Here is a 24,082-nt window from a genome sequence, read left to right as displayed (position 1 = left end):
TAATTTTTTTGTTGTTGGTGCCGTGGCCCACAAACTTTTGATCGCGACTGTACGCCAGAACATCCAGTCTCTGGCGTCGCGTGGCGCTGTATCAAGCGCAATAGAGGCGGTTTGGTTGTCGACAGTGCAGCAGGAGACTATCGCCAAACTGTTTCTTATATATCCATTCCGCAGATGATGATGCGACTATATCGTGAAGAAGAAAAAAAAACAGTGCTCAGTATAGTGTCTCCCAGCTAAGTTTAGCCAGAGTTTAAAGATATCCAAATGCTACGTAGCTGGACAGAACAAAGGTAACGTTATAATTATGGGGTTTTACGCTCCAAAACCACGATCAGATTGTGAGGCAAGTGGGGTACTCCGGAATTTTGGACCACCTGGGGTACTTTAACGTACACCTAAATCAAAGTACACGGGTGCATTCGCATTTCGCCACCATCGAAATGCGACCGCCGTGGCCGGCATTCGATCCCTCGACCTCGTGCTCAACCGACGATAATGTTGTTTGCCGTCGCTTGGAGATATTCGAACTATATTCTTTTTCATTCCGCATACTTAAAAATGAGTCTTAATTAATTAATCAACTTCTCGAGTATTATAATTAGTTGAAATGTGTCAATGAGAAATTGCAAAGCGACACGAAAAACTCCCGATATAGCTTTCTGTTGCTCAAGACGTGCCACATCAAAGTGTTTTTCACATCGTGAAAGAAGCCCGCGAATACACGCAAATAAAGTGCCTCGAGCGGACAGTCGCGCGGCAATCATTGCGTGTGTTCGCGGGATACTTTCATGCTGCGAAAACATCCTTATAATACGCTTATTCATGCAACTGTGAATTTCAACAATTTTTTTCTACAGCTATAGTTGCCGCCGTTGTACGAATTAATAAGCTAAATGCGCGTGGGTCTCCGTGGTCTCTGACACGCTAGGCACAATATAGGCAGACAGCATATGGCACCTGGAAATAAGTGATGTTGGAGGTTGGCCCTATGTTTGTCTGTGATCTTTGAGTGAAGGTAAATCGTGAATATGTACCCGACAACGCGCAGCACGGGAACCACCAAGAGCGCTGACAGCTGCGAGGAGGATGAGGTGGAAAAGCTTCAAGCTTCGTGCTTTCTTTTTCGAGCATTTTGTTCAATAAATTTTACGTTTTAGATAGCGCTCGTCCTCTGTCCTTTCTAACTCTGTGTCTTCCGTTGTTCTCGCGCTGATTATTAAGCATGCAAAGCATATAGCGTAGCCTCCAAATCTGGCGTCTGCACGCTTTCAGCACTTTACAAGGTTCACACTCTAAGAAAAGTTTGCACCCTTTGGAGTGCCCCTTTTGCCACGCAACGATAATCGTCATCTGCCTTGATGCGTTTCCTTTCTTTAACGCTGCGAGCCCGGTACTTTCCAGTAACGAACGGCATGCGCGTTACCAGCATGATAGCATTCCCGACAGGAAAGTAGCGGGCGCGGCGTTTTCAAGAAAGGAAACGCATCAAGGCAGATGACGATTATCGTTGTGTGGCAGAAGGGGACTCCAAAGAGTGTAAACTTTTCTTAGAGTGCAAGGGGCCGGCTTGCACCCGCAATTTCGGCAGTGAATTCCTGTGTGCGCTGGAATCGCCTCGTGCATGTGGTAATGATGAAAAAAAAAAGTCGTATTGCAGCACAGCACATTATCGGCCTCGTTCTATTGACGTGCTGTTGAGGCACACTCAGAACACACTCAGAAAGATGCACACGAGGGAATCACACGGGCGAAATTTTAATCACTACACCAATTGGCACAAATGAAGCGCCAGAGCCTAAACTGTGCGTTCAGCCGTTGCCTTTAAAGACACGGAAGACTTCGTCTTCGAAGTGTTGTTGCACTAGCACGCGATCGGTGAGAGTCGTGAGAAAATCGTTCGAACAGCAGCAGACAACGAGCGGAGGAGCGCCTTTCTTTGCCAGTTAAGCACTGTTTTATTTCTCCCTTCGGTTGTCACATTGTATTAGATGCGAACAAACCTGACGGAACTGCCGCACACACAGCGAGCAAGCGCATGAGTACAGCGCAAGCCTGGCCATGTCGGCCACCACCACTCGTCGGCGAAAAAAAAAGAAAAGAACGAAACCACGAAAGCGAGCAGAAGACGACCCGGCTCTGACTGAACCAACATATGCAGCCCTTCCAGACCACGAGTGTATGTGCACGCGTACAAGGCATCGGGTAAAACACACGTTATCCGAGTGAGCGTGAAATAAATTTGTGCTCGGCTCGTACAGAAAGACAAGATGTTTCACTTACACAATCTGGACCAGCTTTTCTGTTGTGAAAAGCTTCCAAGGTCTCACGTGCCGTTTGCTGCCTGCCACTAGCCCAAATCCTCTCATTTCGGGACCGTGGAATACAATTGGTGAAAGCCCTGCAGTGTTCTGCTAGCCGATCACCATCATTGTTTTCTTTATCTTTTGCATGTTCCCTCTGTTTTTTTCTGTACGAGGCCGAGCAGAAATTTTTTTCACGCTTACTCGGATACCGTTCCTTATTTTTTTGTTCTCTAATCTATGATTGATGCCTCGTACGCGTGCGCATGCACTCGAGGTCTGGGAGGGCTACATATATGTAGGATGCTTTCACGCTCAGTAAATAGTTGAAGCAAGCGCCCGTGTTGTCTCCCCTTTCCTCTGACGGAACGCCTCGGCACGGCTCACTGAACCACAGCGGACCTCGGCTCGCTCTCCCCTAAAGAACCACGGCTCACTCGTTCTTGGAGAAAAAAAAAAAAACGACTCAAAATGTCTGGCGCGCTTCTGGGCGACCCAGGACACAGGCGTGCGAAATGGGCACGTGGTCACGTGCATGATCCGCGGCAATTTTCAGAGCTTCGGGAACTGAGTGTGTATATATATATATATATATATATATATATATATATATATATATATATATATATATATATATATATATATATATATATATATATATATATATATATATATATATATATATATATATATATATATATATATATGCAACAGCTAAACTTTTAAACGCATTCTAGGTAGGCGAGCTTGAGGAACTGAGCCTGAGGTCCAATACGAGGCTGCAGCTTTCTTGCACACCTGCTTACCTTTGACCGTGACTTCCGAGATGATCGTGTTCCGTCCGTTTGTCACGTTCCTGTTCTCGGGTGTGGGCGAGTTTTTGTCGGAACGCCTCTTTTGGAATGCGGAGCCCCTTACGTCCTTAAAGACCGCACGAGTAGCCGGAATTGTAGGACAGAAAGAAAAGCGCACCTGCACGTGCCGCTCGTGGATATATATATATATATATATATATATATATATATATATATATATATATATATATATATATATATATATATATATATATATATATATACATATGGAAAATAAGATCATGCGGAACAGCGTCCATCATGACACCCTACATTAACGTTACACCCCATAAGCAATGTTAATGTCACTCATTGGCTCGTCTCGTTTTACCCTAATTGTACAGCCCTTTTCGTGCAAAACTGGCAACTGGAAACAAGAGTAGCAATGAATTGACAAATTAAGCGATGTACAAGGGAGAGAGCCGACGCAAAAGCCAAACAGGACGGAAAAGCGAAAATTAACGAATTTAACGGTTGTTTGTGAAAATATTTATGGATCAACATCTTTTTATTTAAAAAGGGAGCAGTGAAAACGCCACAGAAAGTGGAGAATGTTTTCATGTGTTTTGACTGACACTTCTATGATCAGTCGAACCACCTAACGTAGCCATTTCTCTGCTGTCCTTATGTGTGTGTTTTTATAAACTCCTGCGGCAGGCTCAGTACTTCTAGAAATGCAGCGTCCTGCGCTCTATGTGGTTGTACGGGGCTGCCGGACACGCATCGTTCCGCAACTTCCCGAATAACAATACGAGTCGGTTTTGGTACTTAGCTTAGTAGAGCATAAACGAGCATTCAAAAGGAATTGCGATTGTTCCGCGCGCGCGCACACACACACACACACTTTTATTTCAAAATTTCGCTTCGTTACTTGTTCTTCGCAGTGTTCTTCATGCGCAAGTCCACTTGGCGTGGTTCCTTGCTTGTCAAGTAAAGTGAGAGGTGTATCGCACAGGCGTACCTGTGAAATACACGTTATTTCATTTCTCTCTTGCGGGTTTACGCGTCTTTATGGTGAACGGCGGGCATTATTCACATTTATACTATTAAGAGTACCCCCCCCCCCCTCATTTGCATATAACGGTGAAGTTGGGTTGGAGCTCCCCGCATAAAAATCCTCGGTACTTACCTGCTGAAGCCCCTCGATACGCGTTCTTGCTGCTAATGTTACCGCATACAGTTAGGCGTCCATATGAAAACTTCTTTGGTTTGTTTCGAGGGCTCGCTTCAAGACAGGTGCGCTTCGAGGAGGTACGCGTGATTGCAAACAATGCTTTCGTAGAATTCTTGGCCTGCGGTTATGCGACAATGGTACTGTACAAAAGGCAGCAAAAGCCGCGTATTCCCGACAGGATTAGTCTCCCAAAGAGTGGGAGCTTGGGGAACAAAAGGGGCTGCGTATAGGCGCGGCTCAGGAGGGAAAGAAACGCGTTTTCTTCGAGGGACTGTACCTCTGCTGGAAACACCGCGGTCGCTTTACTACGCCAAGTTGAAACCAGCCGATGGTGACGCAGATAAGCGGGCCTTGCTCGGGGACATTTTCTTTTGTAGCCTTCAATGGAAATGCAAGCCGCACAGAGAGGAGTGGCAGCCGCCGGACGGGTTCGGGTTTTGTGTGAGGCACCCCGCTCCAACAAGCAGGGGCGAACAAGGAGAGAAAGAATGGGGAGGGGCTCTCTGCCGACGGCGACAATGCGAATGCCGCCCAGATGAATGGAATGTTCCCATGCCCCTTGAAGCTTCGCGCGAGTTTCCACGGGCACGCGCACTGATGAGACCTTTGTTTGCGCGCCTGTATGATTCGGACCTCTTCGAGGCACAGTGCCACTTGTAGAGCGACGTTACGAGTAGCGGAATGAAAACCAGTGCCGTGTCTCGCGCTTGACGCCCCCGGCATTTGAGCAGCGTAATTCTTAGCGCCCGTGTGTCTCCTTTTTCGTCCCTGTCTGTAATAAGCGCGCAACTACTGGCGTTCGAGATGAGCCAACGAGCCCATTTCGTCGCACTTACTATTCTTAACCCCTTGGCATTCAAGGCAGCGTAACGTGGGTCAAATATATATATATATATATATATATATATATGTATATATATATTGCTGTTGCTCAGATCACCGTTACTCAAGAACTGGAGCAGGTCGCTGGGCTGCTCGTGGAGAGCACTCATAAGCTGCTAGAAGTTTTATGTTTTCTTCGTTTCTTTTACGTGGAACATTGTTTCAACAGAGGGGTACACATTCAGGGGGGACGAAAATATTAAAGCCAATGCACCTCCGATCTCATCCGTGTCGCACATGGACGTGGTGCGGGTCGGCTATCGAACTTAAGAATATGGTTCAGTCTCTACTAACTCATCGGCTGACGTAACGTCACAGATAGAATGCGGTTGTGTCGGGCTCTCGCGTATCGTCGGGTGCGTCAAATAGCTGGAAAGCGCTTTGCGTCGGCATTGTAGCCGTCGTTTCCGTGATCACACCGAACCGCATTTCTTCTTTCTTGCATCCCCTCTTACAACGTGTCACCCACGACGATAACGGGCTACAACTGTTGAGCCTTTAGCGATATCGCATGCACGTCTATAAACACGAAAGCGTAAACGCCGAAGAGGGAACAAACCCCTTAAATGGGTGGGGAGGGCGGCACAGGCAATCCCCCCTTTCCTTCTCTCTCGCTTAAGTTGGACGCACTCAGCCGCGGAACAATGGGGCCTGGGGGTTACATGACTTGAAAGGAGAAGGGGATGACGAACGAGCCCCTCGTCTCCCTGGGGGAACCATTCAAGGAAGGGAACAAGTAGTTTCTATGCAAAGGCAAAAAAAGAGGGCGAGGGCGTTACGCACGTGGCGGATGTGAGAGAACTGTCCTTCTTTCCGAACACGTGACATGTAACCAATGACGAAAGGTTTTTTTTCCGGGTAAACCGCGGGACACCACCGGACGGTGCACACGCGCGACCATTCCACCTCGTGTCACACAGGATGAACGTGGGCCTCCTCGGGATGCAGCAGCCGTATCAGGCCGTGGCTGTCACCTTACAGCAACAACAGCAGCAGCAGCACGGTTCTCCCGTCATCGCGCCAGCAAGCGGCTCGAATGGCAGTGCTTGTAACGCTGGTGGTGTCGACCGCCGGGACCACATCAAACGGCCCATGAACGCGTTCATGGTGTGGTCGCGCGCGCAGCGTCGCAAGATTGCAGCGGAACACCCCAAGATGCACAACTCGGAGATATCCAAGCGGCTGGGAGCCGAGTGGAAGCAGCTGAACGAGGACGACAAGCGGCCGTTCATCGACGAGGCCAAGCGGCTGCGCGAGCAGCACATGCGGGACCACCCGGACTACAAGTACCGGCCTCGACGCAAGGCCAAGGCTCCGACCTCCAAGAAGCTGGACCAGCCTTACCCCATGGCGCCAGCCGGTTACATCGCGGACCCGTGCCGGGCCTACCTGCACCACCAGCAGCAGCACGGGCTGGCCCAGTTTCACGCGTCCAACGCGGCTGCGGTGGCAGCCGCCGGGCCGCAGATCTACACGAGGGACGCGGCGCCTCAGCAGCCGCAGATCTCGCCGCACTCGACTTCGAGCAGCCCGGCGCTGTCCGGCACCTTCTCGCCGTACCCTCCGGACGTGAAGCCGTTCGCGGCGGGACCCTACAAGTCGCCCGGCGCTCCCGTGGACATCGGACCGGGATCCCTGTACGCCGACATGTACGGACCGGTGCACCAAAACTCGGCACTCGCCTCTGCTGCCGTGCAAGTCGGATATTCACAGGCGGCTGCCGCTGCCGCCGCCGCCGCCTACATGTATGGCTGCACACCTCCTGGCTACGCTTCGGCCCAAGACCAGCGTCGCGGCATGTCCCTCGGCATGCCCCGGTACTAGGCTTCCTGACTACGTGCCCGATAACGTGAGTTTTTCAAGTTTCGACAACCTTCTACCCCGCTCGCGTTAGTTTTTTCTTCGCAGTGCTCGAGATGGGCGTGTGTACAGTTGTGATTCGGTATGCGCGCGATTTTGTCTCGGCTAAGTAAAATTTTAAAAAATTCCAACGTTGTCAAGCCACTGAGTCTTCTACGCACTGCGATTAGAGCAACCAAAATATATTCTACGCGCTACATTTGTAACATCTACTTACGACAGAAATGCCACTGACGGAAATGGTTCCGTCTTCATGCATGAGAAGTTACGAACGACGATAAGTTGGCAGATAAGGTGCAGCACGCTTTGCAACAGATGTACTATCGTGATCTTTTTGAACGTGAACACGGGAGCGCATGACTGGATGGATAAGGCTGAACCCTTTAAATGCAACACCAGCGTTTTTTTTTAACCATAAGAGGATATCGTTATTTTCAAATGACATTCACAGGCTTGTCACCGGTGGGGTGGTTGTTTGCTTAGAAACCCATAATATTAAATGGCCAATAAACGATACCGAAACGGGTAGCCCTTTCGTGTGACGTCACGTTGAGTCAATCACGTCAGGTCCTACACCACCATATTTCGAACACGCAGAACGCGTGCTAAGCACGCAGTACACGTGGCGTCAGCGCCAAATAAGCGAATTTGATGATGTCGCCTGACGACAGAGATTCTGAACTAGAGAGCGAGTGAACCCGCCATGGTTGCTCAGTGGATATGGTGTTGGACTGCTGAGCACGAGGTCGCGGGATCGAATCCCGGCCACGGCGGCCGCATTTCGATGGGGGCGAACACACCCATCTGCTTAGATTTAGGTGCACGGTAAAGAACCCCAGGTGGTCGAAATTTCCGGAGTCCTCCACTACGGCGTGCCTCATAATCGGAAAGTGGTTTTGGCACGTAAAACCCCATAATATTTTTCGACAGCGAGTGGTGGTGTAGTCTCTTACGTCACAGACACAGAATGGCCAGTAGAAAGTCACACGAGTCGAGAACGCAACCAATCTTGAAAATTCCATTAACATCTAAGATTAATTTCTAAGAATGCCGCCCCCTACCGCTCTGTAGTGTACGCGCTTTGTTCGTGCTTGTCTCCCTTTCTATCACCCCCTTGTACTCTTTCTCTTTTTATCCCTCTTCACCCTTCCCCCTGCGCAGGGTAGCCAACCGGAACTACCTCTGGTTAACCTCCCTGCCTTTCTCTGCGTTATTTTCTCTCTCTCTCTCTCATTAAGATCAGTGGACATCGAAAAATCCCCCTTTAAGTTCCCTTTTAAATGATGGTGTTGTGGCCAACCCTTTGTGTCGGGTGTACGTGGCACGTGGCAACCACGCCCAAGCCAGAATGACGCTCTGCTGCCTACCTATCGAGCAAAGCAGGCACAGGTAGGAAAAGCAAAGCACACCAAAAGAAAGAGAAGAGAAAAGGGGAGAACGCGCTATATTGATATGCAGTCACGGGACCATCCGCAAGCGCCGCTCGCCAGCATTCAAGGCGCCTCTTTGTCTCCGCGACTACGGCTCTGGCTACACCGCATGCACCGTCCTCTCAACTAGTCTGATCGAAACCCAGAGCAGCCTCCAGATTTAAACCCTGCGCAGCAGATGGCCCGACGCCATCGCACCGTAGCACCACGTGTTTAATGTTCTCGTCTGCTTTTCTGCACGCCCGGCACAGCACATCACTGCTTATGCTTCGAAGGCGCACAAGTGCACGGAGCGCACCAGCTCTTGCTTCAAAGAGCAGATAGGTGCACCATGCCAATAGAGTTCTTATGACATCGGTGCCACATTTCGCATCCCACGTGTTTCTTCTTAATCTTGTACTCTTTGCCGCGCCAGTTTTACCAAATCCGCCGGTGAGTTAGCACTGTTAGGGGAGCGCTTCACCCACGGTGTGCGCATGCATGTCGCTGACAAGTAAATCGGGCGGCGACTCACGCCACCTAGCCGCGACTACTAGTATATATTGTACTTAGTGGAGGGTGAAGTTTCACTGTTGCCTCAATTTTAGCGACCCGTCAGATAACCTGTTTTCTGATTTCTACCCGCTTAGTCTATTCTGCTTCCACTGTCCCTAAACCCCAATGCATTCAAGAAAGAAAAAAAATCAGCCCCGTTGCTTTGAACGGTAGGGCGAAGCTCTTTGCAGAAAAGTACCGGGTCTTGCTGTTTCCTCCTCCTCCTCACGTACGGCATAATGTCTATTCTTGGTGCTTGACTCGATGCATCTTGTAGATATGCATGTTTCCAGTGCCGATTTCGTATGCACCCATATTTTACACGTTTTTTTAAACCTATGATTCTTGGTTTCATTTTCGATGATTCTCGCCCCCCCCCCCCCCCCCCCCAACCACTGCTGTCCAATTGTTTGCTTGAACCATTTTCTGGTTCGTTTCCTCCATTTTGTGTTAACTTTCCGTATACGCGAGTAACTCAAACCCCGCTTCTCTCGATCGCTCGTCAAATCTTGCTGCTGGCATTCTCTGCCCTCGGACGATGTGCATCCCATGTCAGTACTGCGAGCGTAGCTTCTCGGCACCGCAGCATCGTCGCGCACGTGTGTGACGAAAGTAAGGTTAGTTCGATTCAGAAAAAAGGTGCACGCCACCACAAACGAAAAGGTGCAGGGGGTGCCGGTTATGGTGTGCCGGGCTGCATCCACTCGCTGCAAGGTTCAAGGGTGCACTGCACCGCGGCGACACCTTGCCTTGCACCCCGTTCACTCGTGCACGGGGTGGCAGGGTGCCCCGCTGCACCTCGGAGAATCGAAGGCCTAGGTGCAGCGCACTGTGAATAGGTGCAGAGAAACTTGGCTGAATCGAATAGACCTGTAGTGTCGCTTCGCGCGCATTACGTCATCGGAGCGCTCGCGTGTCGTCTGCTGGGCGCTTTTTCGTTCCTTCCGTGCAGGACGCGGCTAACTCGCAGGCCACGCTACGCAGCTGCAAGATCAAATGGTGCGTTGTCTATGCTTAGTACCGCGGGCTACAATTTCAGCAGTCATGTCTGCCCGCAAAACAGGGGGAGAAACAGGATGCGCGAAAGGAAGCTGAACTTTCTTTTTAATTTAGCTCCTTCTTCACTAAATACTTTATGCGCAATTAGAACGTCCATAGCTGCTGGCTGGGATTAACCACAGCTTGCATCTGGATACTTGCCTAGAAATTCTTACGGCTGGAACGATTCCTGCCATTCAACACGGCAGTCAGTTGTAGACAACAAGCATGACGTGGCGTCGTCCGCGAGAAATAATTTCATTACCCACTGAACACAGGCAAAATTTTTCCGGTGCCGCCACCGTTAGACCGCGCTGATAGTAGCAAATGCCACGGGCTCCCGTGTTCCCGCTCAAAGACCAAGATCGTGCAGCGCTCAGCGATTGAAAGGCGGTACTGCTGGCGCTTATTGCGGCACCAGTGGGCGCTGGGGACACTCAGCTGATTGATGCATTGTGGTACACGATGGAAGCGAGAGCCTCTGCGACTGCATTGATGACCTACCACGCGCTGGTGACGCAAGAACGCCGGCAGACATGCTGATACAACGCCTTCTAGGTAGCGCAAGGCCTGTGCACTTCGATACATGACGTCATACTACCTAATGAGGATACACGCTGGTACGCCACGGTCAATGACGTCACGCCGCGCTTAGCGTCAGCAGTTCGCTTGTACTGCCCCCTTTAGGACTTCAGGCTACTAATATCGACGCGTACGATGCTGTAAGGATTGATTCGAGAAGTTATCGTGAGAATTTTTGTTTATCGGCACTTGCTACCGTGCTTGTTAATTGGCGATAGATTGCGCCTAGGTGTCACTCAAGAGCCGCCACCAACAGCAACACTGGTCCAATACGGCGCTGGAACCTTCTAGCACACTTGCTTCTCTTTGACCGTGACTTCCGAGATGATCGCTTCGGCCCGCACGTGTACCGTCCGGTTGTGTCGTCCCCGCTCGCGTGAGGGGTGGGATTTTTCTCGGAACGCCTCTTTCGGTGAGCGCAGCCCTTCCGTCCCTAAAGACAGCACAAGTGGCCTTGTTTGTAGGAAAGAAAGAAAATCGCACCTGCACGTGCCGCTCGTGGATATATATATATATATATATAGTGTGTGTGTGTGGCAGATGAGAAGCATAACTTCACGCGGCTGCCTTTTTTTTACCTGCCGAACAGTTTAAGTCGCTGGACCCACCTATTTAAAACGCTGCAGTAAATTCTCGCGACACAGCCTCTCCGTATGTGCAGGGAGAAACAAAAAAGACGAAGAAAATGAGTGAGAGCGCCGTTAGTAAAGAGATTACCTCTGTTTAAGAGGGTCATTCACCGCGCACTCGCGGAGTCGCTCCCCTCATCCCTGGCAGTGCTCAGGTCCTTGACACGTTCCCAAAGACGAGTGTCATGGGGAGTGTCTTCTTTTTTTCTACCTACATGTATGAAGAGAATGTGTCGCGGGGCTTCACTGTAGCCCTTATGGAAGTTCGGTCCACCAACCGAAACTCTTGTGCAAATAAACCAAAGATAACCGCTTGAAGTTGCACTTCTTTCTAAACGCTTGGCCCATTGAAAAATCGTCACACACACACACACATATTATTAGACAAGGGAAATCAGGTATGCTGTATTCACAGGTTACGCTTCTACAAAAAATCACCGCACAAGCACTCCGTACAGATGGCTGAAACGTGCGGCCCCTGTGTCCAACACTCGATTAACCCCGACGGTTCATTAAACGACTGCTTCGTAGGCGGCCTGATCCTAGGTACGCAGTAGCTGCTTGCGCTCGGCTGCACGAGCCTGTTCGTGTGCCTCGGCTGCAGCATCGGCGCGGCGTAGACGAGCTCGTTTCCGGTTCTGCTCGCGGCGTTGCTGATTGAAAGCTGCCTGCTCCTGCTGTGGTAGCTACTTCACGGCATCTGGAAATAATAAGCGCGTAATAAGCGCTTAAATAAGCGCGTACGGATAAAGTTTTTATTGCGATAGCAACTATATGGCTGCTCGAGGGGCATTTCTGTCGTCGGCGTCGCCGTGATGCTCCGCATGAGTGAAGGCGTGTGAGGGTGAGCCGGCGAACGCGGTTCAATCGCACGTGCGCTAGTGAGGAACGCGGCCCGGATGCGTGCCCTCTTCTGTCGCGCGCGCGAGAGGCAGGGTGGGTTGAGAGAGAAGGGGCGTCCTTCTCCGGCGGCTGCTAGGGTGCCTCGATGTCCTCCTCGGCCGCGGAGTTTCCTACGGCGTTGGCCACGCGAATCGCAGAAGCCATAGTAGACGCCTTTGGCGGATGCCCTAAAGACACGTTACCGGCGCTCGTGTGCCTTGAAAGCGGTTTGCGACGTGGCTAAAGTGCTTCCTTCCTGTAGATCACTATCATCATCTAAAGTGCGCGCCCGTGCGGGCCTCATCTTCAAAGCGATTGGCGATGTTTGCAGAGTGCGCGTGGTGCCGGTAGCTTAGTATGCGCTGTGCTTTCGATGTTTCGTACGCCTTGAAGCGACAGATGCACGCAGGTCAAGTGGCTCGCCACTGCTGCCGCGATTCCTAACTCGAGCATTTTCGCTTTCCACTGTCATGGAATGATATATGTTCATGTTTACCGGTGCGCGAGTGACACCGTGCTGGTTAATTTAGTTAAAACACGCTGACGGGCTAGTTGGTTTGAATCCATGATAACACGTGTCAGCGTGACTGAACAAGGACGTAGAATAAAGCAGACACGCAAGGACATCGCTGTATCCGTGTGTCTGTTTCTTTTTACTTCTTCGTTGAGCCACGCTTACACATTCTATTATTGTTAATTTAGTTATCAAGCGAATGTTTAGAAGTTTATAAGGCCAATAAAACTAATATCCTTACTTCGTACAGTTATCTAATTTGCTATTGCAATCGGCGCTTCGGCTTTATGACGGAACTGCGAGTTTTTGAAGTTTTTGAACACTTTCGAGTGCTTAGAGAGAACGCCCAGGAGTGTATGAAGTTCGTTTTGTCTAAGTGACTTGCCTATATTTGTAGAAGTTGTGAATCTTCTGAACCTTGAGAATTTGGATGTCAATTCTCTTCTGTAGCAGCAAGAAGCGCAACCAGCGTCGTAGAAGATTCGGGTTTGAATACAGCTAGTTTCATGCCACGAGGCAATATTGCAGGCTCCATTGAAATGTTATTTGTCCATGCGGGCTGAAAGGTGCCCACTTCTACGGTCGACAGTTGCCTCACACTCCCGCAAAAAATGTTTTCCCAAAATAACGGCATGTGTAGATCGTGTAATAATCACGAATTCTGTGGGAAACGCTTTGCCACACATAGACGTCCACCGTACAGACACCCACAAGGCACAACGCATCACTGCTCACGCCGCGGAATGTCGCACCATGGCTTGGAGAAAACGGCACTTTCAGTCCAAGAAGCCTCTCAAAATTGACGCTCAAACCAGATATTGTCGCACCTGTTATCCACAATTGCCATGGTAGGTACAGCATCAAGAAGTACATGACTTTGTTATTTAGCATAAACACTGACGGGGGTACACACGGAGGCAGCGATGTCTTTGCGTGTCTGCTTCATTCTACGTCCTTGTTCAGTCACGCTTACACATGCTATCACGGATTCAAACCAACTACCCCGTATATCTTCGATAGTGCGTGGTACCTTGTGGAATCACCCTCGTTAGCTGTAACGACTAGTTTTACGGCGGCGGTGACTGCGTGCGCCACCGCGGCGATGAGGATCGGGGAGCTCGTGGCAACTCCGGCGTTTTTTGAACCATATTGAGATACTGACATTTTAAAATGACATTGATAGACCTGTCACCGGTGGGGTGGTTCAATTTGCTTAGAACTTGTTCAATAATTTTGGGTAACCGAGAAACCACATACCGAAACGGGTAGCTGCTTCGTGTGACGTCACGAGGAGTCGATGACGTAAGATCCTACACTACCATAATGTAAACATGCAGAAGGCGTGCTAAACACTCGGCACACATGGCGCTAGCACCAATGAAGCGGAGCTGATGTCTCCTGACGACACAGGAAGCTTCTACAGTTTCCGAACTAGACAGCGACGATTTCAGCGACAGTGGCGGGGTAGTCTCTGACGTCACACACATGTCAGGTAGGCCAGTAGGAAGTCATGAGTCGGGAACGCAACGAATTTTTAAAATTCATTTTCAGGAAAAATGAATGACTTGCAGCCATATAGTTGGGCACAGGTAATCAGAGTACCGTAGAGAACGGGCGGTGGAAAGGCTGGAAAGACATGTGCGAGGGCTCCCGCTGGTGTGAAGGGCGGTAGTTGCAAAAGCGCGAGATGTGACCCGGGACGCCACAGCTGTAGCACACCGGAAGGGGTCGAGACACCTGTGGTAGCTCGAAGTAACCAGGCCTCGCGGAAGGAATTGAATGGTAGCACCGCTCTTTGTGGGGATGGTAGCCAGCCGACGTTGGTTGAGAGAAATGCGACGAGCAAAAACGGCGTTCGTAAGTGGAGGGTGGTCGATATCAGTACCCAGATCGCAGTGTTTCTTGGTATTCGACCACATCTGCTGCATTAACTGATGGCTGCCATGGGGCTGGAGCATCTGGCGTTCGCGTGCATCCTGTTTCTGTTGCATAGCCGTCCTGACAGTCACTGGGGCAATATGACATTTGCTGACATCTTCTCTTGCAATCTGCCGTATTTTCGGCGAGAGGTCAGTAGGCTACATTGTGTTAACACTGGCCACAATTGGGACGTTCGCCAGACGGCCAAATTTAGGAGCTATCCGTCGCATCTTCAGGGTTTCAAATGTGCGACAGTGCTGCATTACTTCGGGCACTGATTTCAGGTTCCCTTTGCGAATCGGGAAATTGTACACGTATTCGGCTATCCCCTTAAGAACGTGTCCAACCTTGTCCTCGTCAGGCATCCTGGGATTGGCTGTCTTGCGCAACTTTAAAATTTCTTCTATATATGTGGTACATGTCTCCCGTGGAAGCTGTGTCCTCTGAGCCAGTCTGCTCCAATCGCTTCTTCTTCGCGTTAGAATCGCCGAAGCACTTCTGCACTTCCTTAACAAAACGATCCCGAGTTGTGAACATGTCCATGGTGTTCATACCACTTGACAGCGGTGTTAGCGAAAAGGCAGCATGACGAGTTGCGCTGCCGAGTCCAAGCCGTTGCTTGTGTTCGACCGCTTGTATTTCTTCAGTCACTTATCGAGGTCTTCTCCGGAGGTCTCGCCGAAGTTCGGTGGCACTCGATAGTATGGCAGGGAACGCGTAGAAGTTACCCCCACCGCATCAGTGGTCTATAACCTCGATCGGTGAAGGCGGAAGTCCGGCAAGGCGGCGGCCGCGGCGAAGTCCAGGGAGTAGAGAGAGAGATGGAGATTCTTGGTGGAGGAAGGGAAGTTGGGAAAGTGCAGCGCAGTAACTATCTCTCCGGGGAGGACACCTCAACCGCGCTGCAGTAGGGGGAATGGGAGAGCTTCCGCCGTCTTCGTCTTACCCCGCAGCTCCACCAATCTGTTACGGTCTCCGGAGAGTGCTAAAGGGCTGATTTAATGATCGCCAAGGCACAAAAACCATGCAAATTGTAGGAGCAACGTCGCCCTCCTGTTTCTGACCCTTTGTAACAACATCCAGGTTGTCCCACATAACTTGAGCCATGGTTTTAAAAATGAAAGGCACTCCGGACGCGGCTTGAACCGAATGCGTAATGTTGGCACTGGTCTACAGTTACTCAGGCTATCTTTTATTTTCCCTTTAACTGATGGATTAGCTATGTTTAATTATCAACTTTTAACGAATTGGCTGCAGACCGCAAGTGTGATAGCCAAGTTGTTGAGCACCTTGAGAAACCTCTCAATAAATTATTTCCAACACGATATATCTCACGTGGTCCTTCCGCGTTCCAAAGAAAGCCCGCGAATTATGAAAAAAATACCACGTGAGTGGGCGCTTGCACACTGTTATTGTGCTGCTCTGAAGCGTGCGATGGGTGCAGCGAGTGTGGCCCGTGACAGGGCGTTATGTCATGTGTATGTATCTGAGCATGCGGCTTTTACCGCATGACGGCGCAAATGCGTGCTGCTGGCCGAGCGGTGCCGAAGCGATAAAGCGTCTGAGACAAAACAGAACAAAGAGCATAGCTTTATTTTTTGATGCTCGAAATGGACAAGAGCTGGCAGCCTGCCGACGGAGTGCAATGGGGTTGTGTGGGGAGGCGGCGTTAGGACCGTAATGATGTTCTAGTGACCTTCAATCCAAAAAGCGCCCCTTGGTTATAATGCGTGTTCTAAGAGGTATGCATCTGCTGCAATGCACATTTGGCATCGCATAGGCACGTTTTCCGAGGCGTTATTGATCATGGTATCAGGGATGGAGTTGCAGACTTGTCTTATTTTTTTTCTTTTAGGTTCTCTGATGTAGTTGGTTGGTGTCCCACATACTTGATCCTTGACGTAGCCTCAGAGAAAGAAATCGAGGGGAGTTAAATCTGGCGACCGTGCTGTCCAATCCACTGCTGCGGGAATACTTCATGCAGCCATTTGCAACCGTTGCCGATGCCGTGCGGGCGCACCATCATGCTGATACCAAACATCTTTGATCCTAAGCCGCTGGAACGTGGCAAAGAAAATCCTCAAGAGCCCCATCAAGGATGTTGTTGACGTATCTTTCGCCTGTAAAGGTGTTATAAAAAAAAGACTGGGCCAATGACAGTTTTCCCGTAAATTTCACACCACACATTAACCGACCACTGATATTGATAATGTCTTCAAAACCCAGTGAGGGTTTTCGTCGCTCCAATAGTGAGCGTTGTGGATGTCCACTTGGGCATTACTCGAGAAGGTAGCTTCATTGGTACACAGTATTTTGTTGACAAAGCCTGGGTGCTGTTACGTCTTGGTTATAATATCTATTTTAAATATCGCGGGGCTCCAACATCTGTTGCAGCTGCACGGGGTACGGATGAAGTTGCCTCTGCTTAAGTACTCTCCACACTGAAGATTTTGACACTCCAGCTTCAATACCCACACTACGAACACTTGCACGTGGGTCGGAATGATGATGACAAAATGTATTTATTAAGGGATGGCGCGAAGGCCTATAATGAGGAATAGGAAGGGTCTGAATAAAACTATGACAGACTATATGTCTCCACGTCCTCGCCCAGGATTGAAGATTTATGGCGTTTCTTCGTAAAAGTCCATCTGTCTCAGCATTTCATATGCGCGCACAATCGTCATTGAGCTCGGACTCGTACTTGGATACTAGCGTTGAAAAATATAACCCAACTGCACACCTTCTATGTCCACTTGACGCACCTAGAGCCAAAACCTTATGCGCTCCTTCCTCATTGGAGTAAGCCATATCTGCTGCTCAACGTTGGTCACAGCCAAATAGCGTTGCTGTGGAGAACACGCAGGGATACGGGCGCCTGAGGAGCACTTGATATATTGCAGTTCGCGAGGATTGGTTCAAACCAGGTACCTGAGATAGGATCTACATCCGGTAAACTGGAACAGCCTGCGGGCGCACTTTCTCAGGGACTGACGCGCCGGTCACGGTGCACAGATGTGAAGCCAGATGCGGCCACCCAATACTGCGACCACGAATCGATGCGCACGTGCGGGGTGCGAGATCAAAAAAGAACGTCTGGTAGGCAGTAAGTGTGAGAAGGAGAGCAGACGGGGCCAGTGCGAAAAGAGTCATCATCCGAAGACATGCGTAACCTTCCTTGAATATAGCCAAGTTTTTATCATTAGTTTTGTCCGCGCGTGATCTATTCGCTGTTATTCGAGCCCTAAGGCTTAAAGTTTATAGCATCACCGTTCGAGAACTACCTCATTTGTGTACAAAGGCAAAATTGTAGCAGCCGTCATCGCCTCCAATTGTTCCCACGCGGTTCGCTCTTTCCTTCTTTCAAGCAGAATCAAAATGCTGCTTTTGTCTTTCCTTTTTTGTGGCCTGAGGCGCTTTATCGCTTCGGCGACGCTCGGCCAGCAGCATGCATTTGCGCCGTCATGCGATAAGAGCCGCATGCCCAGATACCTACACCAGGCATAACGCCCTGTCGCGGGCCAGCCTCGCTGCAGCCGACCTTGTTCATCCATCGTACGCTTGAAAGCAGCACCATAACTGTGGGCAAGCGACCCGTCACGTGGCATTTTTTCATATTTCGCGGGCTATCTTTGGAACGCCGGAAAAAAGGACCACGTGAGATATATTGTGTTGGAAACAGTTTATTGCGAGGTTTCTCAAGGTGCTCTTCAACTTTGCATATCACACTTGGGGTGTGCAGCCAATACTTTAAAAAGTTGATTGCTTAAGCACGACTAATTCTTTAGTTAACGGGAAAATAAAGAATAGCCTGAGCAACTCTAGGCCAGTGCCAACATTATGCATTCGGTTCAACTCGCGTCCGGAGTGCCTTTCATTTTTAAACCTTCGGCTCAAGTTATGTGGGATAACCTCTGTATATGTAGTGGTAGTCCTGCGATATGTGCGGCCTTTAAAGAAAAGAAAAAAGTAAAGCCAGTTCCACGCAGTCATAGCTGTCAAAACAGCGAAGTTTGTGGTCGTTTACTCAGGTTTGAACTTGTTTTTAACGTGATTTTCACGAGTCTTGTCTCGTTGTCGTCGTTTTGCTAGATTCGAGCTTCGGTTCCGGATCGCGCACGCTCTTCAGTTCCGCGATGTTGTGATCAAACCAGTCGTGTATCACGCGCACGTTGCAGCTGTGGCCGCACTCGCGGTCGACGAACTCTCTTGAACCGTCCATCGGCACCCTCCGTGGGACGGAACCTCACTGCGTCGACGTTTCTGCTCGCGGCCTCCTACTTCGAAGTTGGGGGGTTAGCCGTGCTGGCGCTTGGCTTGGATTGCCTTCTCTTGAAAGTGAGGGTTGGCTTGCCTCCACCGGCGCTCTGCTTGCGCATATCGCTCACGAACCTCGGGATTTGCGAGACGTCGGCGCTGTCGTGCGAGCTCGAGCCGAGCGGAATCCATGGGGTGATGAAACAGCGTTGTATTGGATTGAATAACTTTAATGAAAGGTCCTGCGAGCTACGGGACGCAAGGTCCCATAGAGCGGGCTACTCCCACGTTGGGATCAGGAGTTGTAACTCCCTGGCCGCATCGTGGGCTCGCTGGACGGCCCAGAGCTGCTCCGCCAGGTCCGTGCTGCGTAACGCTTCTTGTAGCCTGGCGGAGTCTTGATCCTTGTTTGCGTGGGTCCGACCACACGGCCAGAGCAAGTGATGTACGTCTAGTGTGCTATGGCAATTTTCGCAATATGATGTTTTGTATAGGTCAGTAATGTAGTGATGCAGTCTGTTCTGCGTGGGGTACGTGTTTGTTTGAAGCATGAAACAGCGTGTGCCGGCGAAACACCTGCTCGACTTAGAGCAGCTCCGCTGTTAAAAAAATGGCTGTGGCTTAGGTAAGGTTAAGCCCAGGATGCGAAGCATACTAGCCTTTATTTTAGTTGTTGAACCACTGTTTAGCCTGGTGAACTGCTGTTGCTTGGCTATATTTGGTTCGGCTAGACGAAGAAACAACTCATGCATTACTGCTTCGCCTTCAAGAGTGGAACGCGACAGCGTTCCCGTCGACCCGCCAAGGGGTGTAAGACAATGGGCTACAGGGCAGCGACTACGCGCCCCGCATTGGACGCGGTGAGCGTCGAGCAAAGCAGCGTTCGGCGCGGCAACGAAATGTGCGCCTGAGCAAGAGACGCACGCCTTAGAAACAGCTCGTTTCTAAGGCAACACCGCGTTCACTAGAGGCGCTTTTGTACCCCTTTGAAGCATCGTACTCGTGGCTCAGTGGTAGCGTCTCCGTCCCACACTCCGGAGACCCTGGTTCGATTCCCACCCAGCCCGTCTTGCAAGAGTTGAGCCAAAGCCACTTCTCCTCTGTCGTGACGTCACGGTGTCACGTGGTTTCAAGGCGACACCGCCGCGCCTGAGGAGCTGGGTTGAGCTCTCGTAATATGCTTCGCATAAAAATCAGGATGGGGAAAGAGTGTGAGCGCATCGTTCGCGAATGCAAGCATTATGATTGGCGGCGTGAAAGGGCCGCAGACGACGCCTGATCAAGCGCTATGAGGGAGGGAGTGGGTCCACTAAACGTACAAACTATGAGGTGGCGCCAGCCCCTTGCTATAGGCTGCTCTGCACGTACCAAGCGCTATTTTGATTCTGCATTGTGTTTTAATGGACACGAAGCTTGGACATACAAAGTTTCTCAAACTACTACTGGCACCACAATGGTCTAAATACGAGAAAGATACTTGGAAACCTGTGTTTTCCGGCGCTGGCTCTTTAGCGCGAAATTCAAAACAGTGAAAGTTTAACCGTCAGTTTCATTTCTACTAATGAACGTCTTGCCACAAAATTAATGGTTTGAAAGAGAGGCTTGTGTGAATGCTTCTGGATGGCGTCAGCTTGTTTACTTCAGATGCTGACAGTGTCCATAATCCAGCATATTAATGTACTGAAAGAGGTCCCGAAGTGGTACACTGTATAGAGGGACGTTTTGTGTATAGATGCATGGACATAGGGCGTAAAAGAAAACAGCAGGAAGTCGAACAATTATAAATGAAACCTAAGCCCTCGCATAAACCCGTCAGGTATTCGCGGGTCTTCTTTTGGTTTCCCAAGTCTCCTCACGCGTCGAGAACGGCTACACGCGAAGTGGGTTCCTCTGCAAGGATTCCTCGATACGCATGGGCCTTGTTCGAAGCGCATTCCTTTTCAACATATAACCGGCGCATTCCTTTTCAACATATGATATAACCGTTTTGCATGTTTGCGTTTCTGTTACTAGTTTCCTCAGTTACAGATGCGTGCGTCTGTGACGGTATCTCACTGCCTGCTCAAGTTATTCGAATTGTCGGTGTCCTGCATGTACCGGTGTTTGTGGTACGCCCCGCTGGGACGTACGTGGAACCGTTGTGCATTACGCTCGAACCAAACCAATATAGAGCGTTGCGCTTGCGCCTTGAAGTTGCTGCAAACTTCAGTTCGGATCGAGTACACTGCAAGCGTACATCACGTGTACAGGCTGCTGCTGCTGCTGTGTGGGGTTGTGTGTGTGTGGGGTTGTGTGTGTGTGGGGTTGTGTGTGTGTGGGGTTGTGTGTGTGTGGGGTTGTGTGTGTGTGGGGTTGTGTGTGTGTGGGGTTGTGTGTGTGTGGGGTTGTGTGGGTGTGGGGTTGTGTGTGGGTGTGGGGTTGTGTGTGTGTGTGGGGTTGTGTGGGTGTGTGTGTGTGGGTGTGTGTGTGTGGGTGTGTGTGTGTGGGTGTGTGTGTTTCGGAAAAACGTGAGCTTTCCGGCTTCTGCAAGACGCAACTCGCGTGTGGTTTCAGCGTGGCTCACAGCGGCAGAGTGTTCGAATCCAAGGAACCGGATCAACCTTTGCGCCGCAGCGAACAAAGAAAGTAATGTCCGGAATACCTGCACGAGAATGCAGTGTCTAACGCGTGCCCAATGGACGGGATTTCTAATCGCGTAAACAAAGCTCGCCGCTTAGCTCAAGTTTGAGCAGCTGATCCCGTTTGTGAAGTGTTGCTGGGGGCGCCGCGCCTGCAGCTATACCACCAGTGCGTCAGAGCTGGCACGGCTGTCACTTGCTATAGTATGCGAACCTCGGTTGACGCAAATGTTGCCTCTTTTGAGAAGTGTAAAAGTGTCCAACAATGACCCGACGATGTTTATTTCTTTTTTTTTTCACAGGGGGACAATCTCTTCTTACCTTTGTGCCTTCGGTGAAGGGCGCCGGCTTGTCTCATGCCTTGGATGCCTGCAGCCTACCCGCACCGCCTTGTTAACGCCACCTGTTTTCCGCTCCGCAGGCCACTACGCAACGTGGAGATGTTTGTGAAAGGGTGCACACAGATTTAGCGGACGTTTTAGCGGATGTTTTTAGCGCGAAAGCGTCGAGGAGCCCGTGTCGCAGGAAATCCGGCGTCCCGGGTCGGACGTTTACGGCAGATTTTCGAGCTACGCATACCCAGGCCGTCCATGTGACGGCCTGGGTATGCGTGGCTATGCGACGCAAACCATAAAGTGACCTAACTGAATTTCTCAAGCTAAAATACGTGGGAAAACCGAGGCCCCTCGCAAGAGGCCGCGTTTCTACCATAAAGCCCGCCTTCGGTTACATTGCGGTCACATACGCTCCAGTTGCCGGGACGCGTGACAAACAGTCGGGGATCTTTGAATGCTATCGCGTTTCACTCTTAAAGGCGAAGCTTAAGAGTCCTCAATATTTTGCATCGCCGAGCGTTAAAAAAAAGAGAAGGAAAAAGGAAGAGAAAAGAGGAAAAGAAAAAAGAAAAAAATAGAAAAAAAAGAGGAAAAAGGAAAAAAAGAAAAAAAAGGGGGGGGGAACAGGGGAAATGAAGAAAAAAGAAAAATGAGGAAAAAAGTTTCACGACAGTTCACATACGCCTGAGTAAAAACTGCGACTTCCACTCGGAAAAGCAATCGCGATGACCGGCTAGCACCACCTCTTGTGGGGCAGTGGCTGCTATGTCGACTAGGTGAACCGGTAGAGAAACTATTAACGTAGTGCGCGAAGCAATGACCGTTAGGTGCGGAAAGGAGAGATACGATAGGAAGGAGCGCACTTTGCTGACCTTTCCGCACCTAACGGTGATGGTAGAGCACAGAGCGTTAATAATTTGAGTATAAGCCAACTAGCTTGCAAAAGAGTACTTCTTAACCGATACGCTGGCAGATGGCACAGCAACAATAGTAGCGTTGGATGAGAAGAAAAAAAAACAACGAAGGTAACTGTATACATAATAGATCTCAATTTAATGAGAGCAACAGAAATGACCAAGGAGAGAGACAAAACGCTTGGCTGCGATAGTAGTAGCAATAGCTGATTAAGGCCAGAAGACTGCGTGACCATGTCCTGTTTCAAAGCGGGCATGCCATAAAGAGAATCATCATACGCTCAAGAAAGCCTATTATTCAATGGCATCATATAAGCTCAACAACGCCTATTATTGAATGCAGCAGTCGGTGCCAACTTTCTTTGTGGGATTCCTCACTAATCATTCCACTAAAGGGAGGAAATGTCTTACTGGTTCTAGCGTTTGATGTCGAGCGTGAGTCAGCGGGTTCGATTACCTGCCGCATTTGTAATGCGACGACTGGGTGAAACAAAGAAACGCTCCTCGTGCCCTTTGATCTAGTTTATCGGTTCATCAGACGGCAGAAGTAATTTATGCTCAATGCCGCAGATGCTATTTTTGGTTGCTCCCATTACGTGGAGTTTATTAGGTCGCCTTGACCTAGAGTTACCTAGAGTACTCTTAGCGCTTCGGTCACCTGGCCAGCTTGAAGCACGCTAGCTAGCTGGCGCGAAAAAAAAAAATCATACGCGAAGGCTGTCGTGGTGCCGGGACAGTAACGGTATGCTACAATTCTGTCAGAGCTCTTTCGAGTCGCTGACCGTTGCACCACTGAAACTCGTCTGGCTGTGTGCCGAATCTTAAATGTCCGTCCTGTGGGTTGCACAAACACGCACAAACCAAGTGATTACGGAATGGCCAGGTGTGTTTCGGTGCAGTGACACCAGAACTTTTTTGTTCGCTCATGTTCCTGTTCGCCCAAGTGCAAAGTTGTTGGACTACGCCGGGTTTGTTTTTTTTTGCCGGCTTGTGTATATATATTGTTGGCGGCGACCCCAATGGGCGTGCCGCTTTGTTATTCTCTTGATGCATTCTCGAGTAGTGATCATTTTTTGGGAGAACTCGCTTTTGCTCCACCTGGCGACCGGTACGACGCCTCGTTAAGGCGCCGATCTGTTTTTGGGCCATCTGGGCCAGTCAAGGGTCACCGTGAAAACTGTCCGCGAAACTGATCCATGCTGGACGCGCCCCGCCGCTTCTTGGTTGTACAGGCGCGATCACTGCTACCGGGAACACGGGGGCCCGTGACATGCTTTGCCACCGGTGCCTCTTATAGTCTTGCGACGCAGCCGCAATCAAACCCATATACTCTCTTTGGTGCAGCAGATGTCGTAA

The 24,082-nt window shown here is 50.1% G+C and overlaps 1 protein-coding gene across 1 annotated transcript; it reads left to right on the top strand.

Moving 5' to 3' along the window:
* Positions 1-5,984: 5,984 nt before the first annotated feature.
* On the top strand, positions 5,985-22,290 carry LOC135918742 (transcription factor sox-3-like). Its single transcript, XM_065452404.2, has 2 exons — positions 5,985-7,062; positions 21,780-22,290. Exon 1 carries the CDS (start codon positions 6,135-6,137, stop codon positions 7,035-7,037), a length of 903 nt encoding a protein of 300 aa, XP_065308476.1. The 5' UTR covers positions 5,985-6,134; the 3' UTR covers positions 7,038-7,062; positions 21,780-22,290.
* Positions 22,291-24,082: the final 1,792 nt, after the last annotated feature.

This window comes from Dermacentor albipictus, chromosome 1, assembly GCF_038994185.2.
Source record: "Dermacentor albipictus isolate Rhodes 1998 colony chromosome 1, USDA_Dalb.pri_finalv2, whole genome shotgun sequence".
NCBI lineage: Eukaryota > Metazoa > Arthropoda > Arachnida > Ixodida > Ixodidae > Dermacentor > Dermacentor albipictus.
Note: the sequence above shows the minus strand (reverse complement) of the source record. Positions and strands in the feature narration are given on the sequence as shown.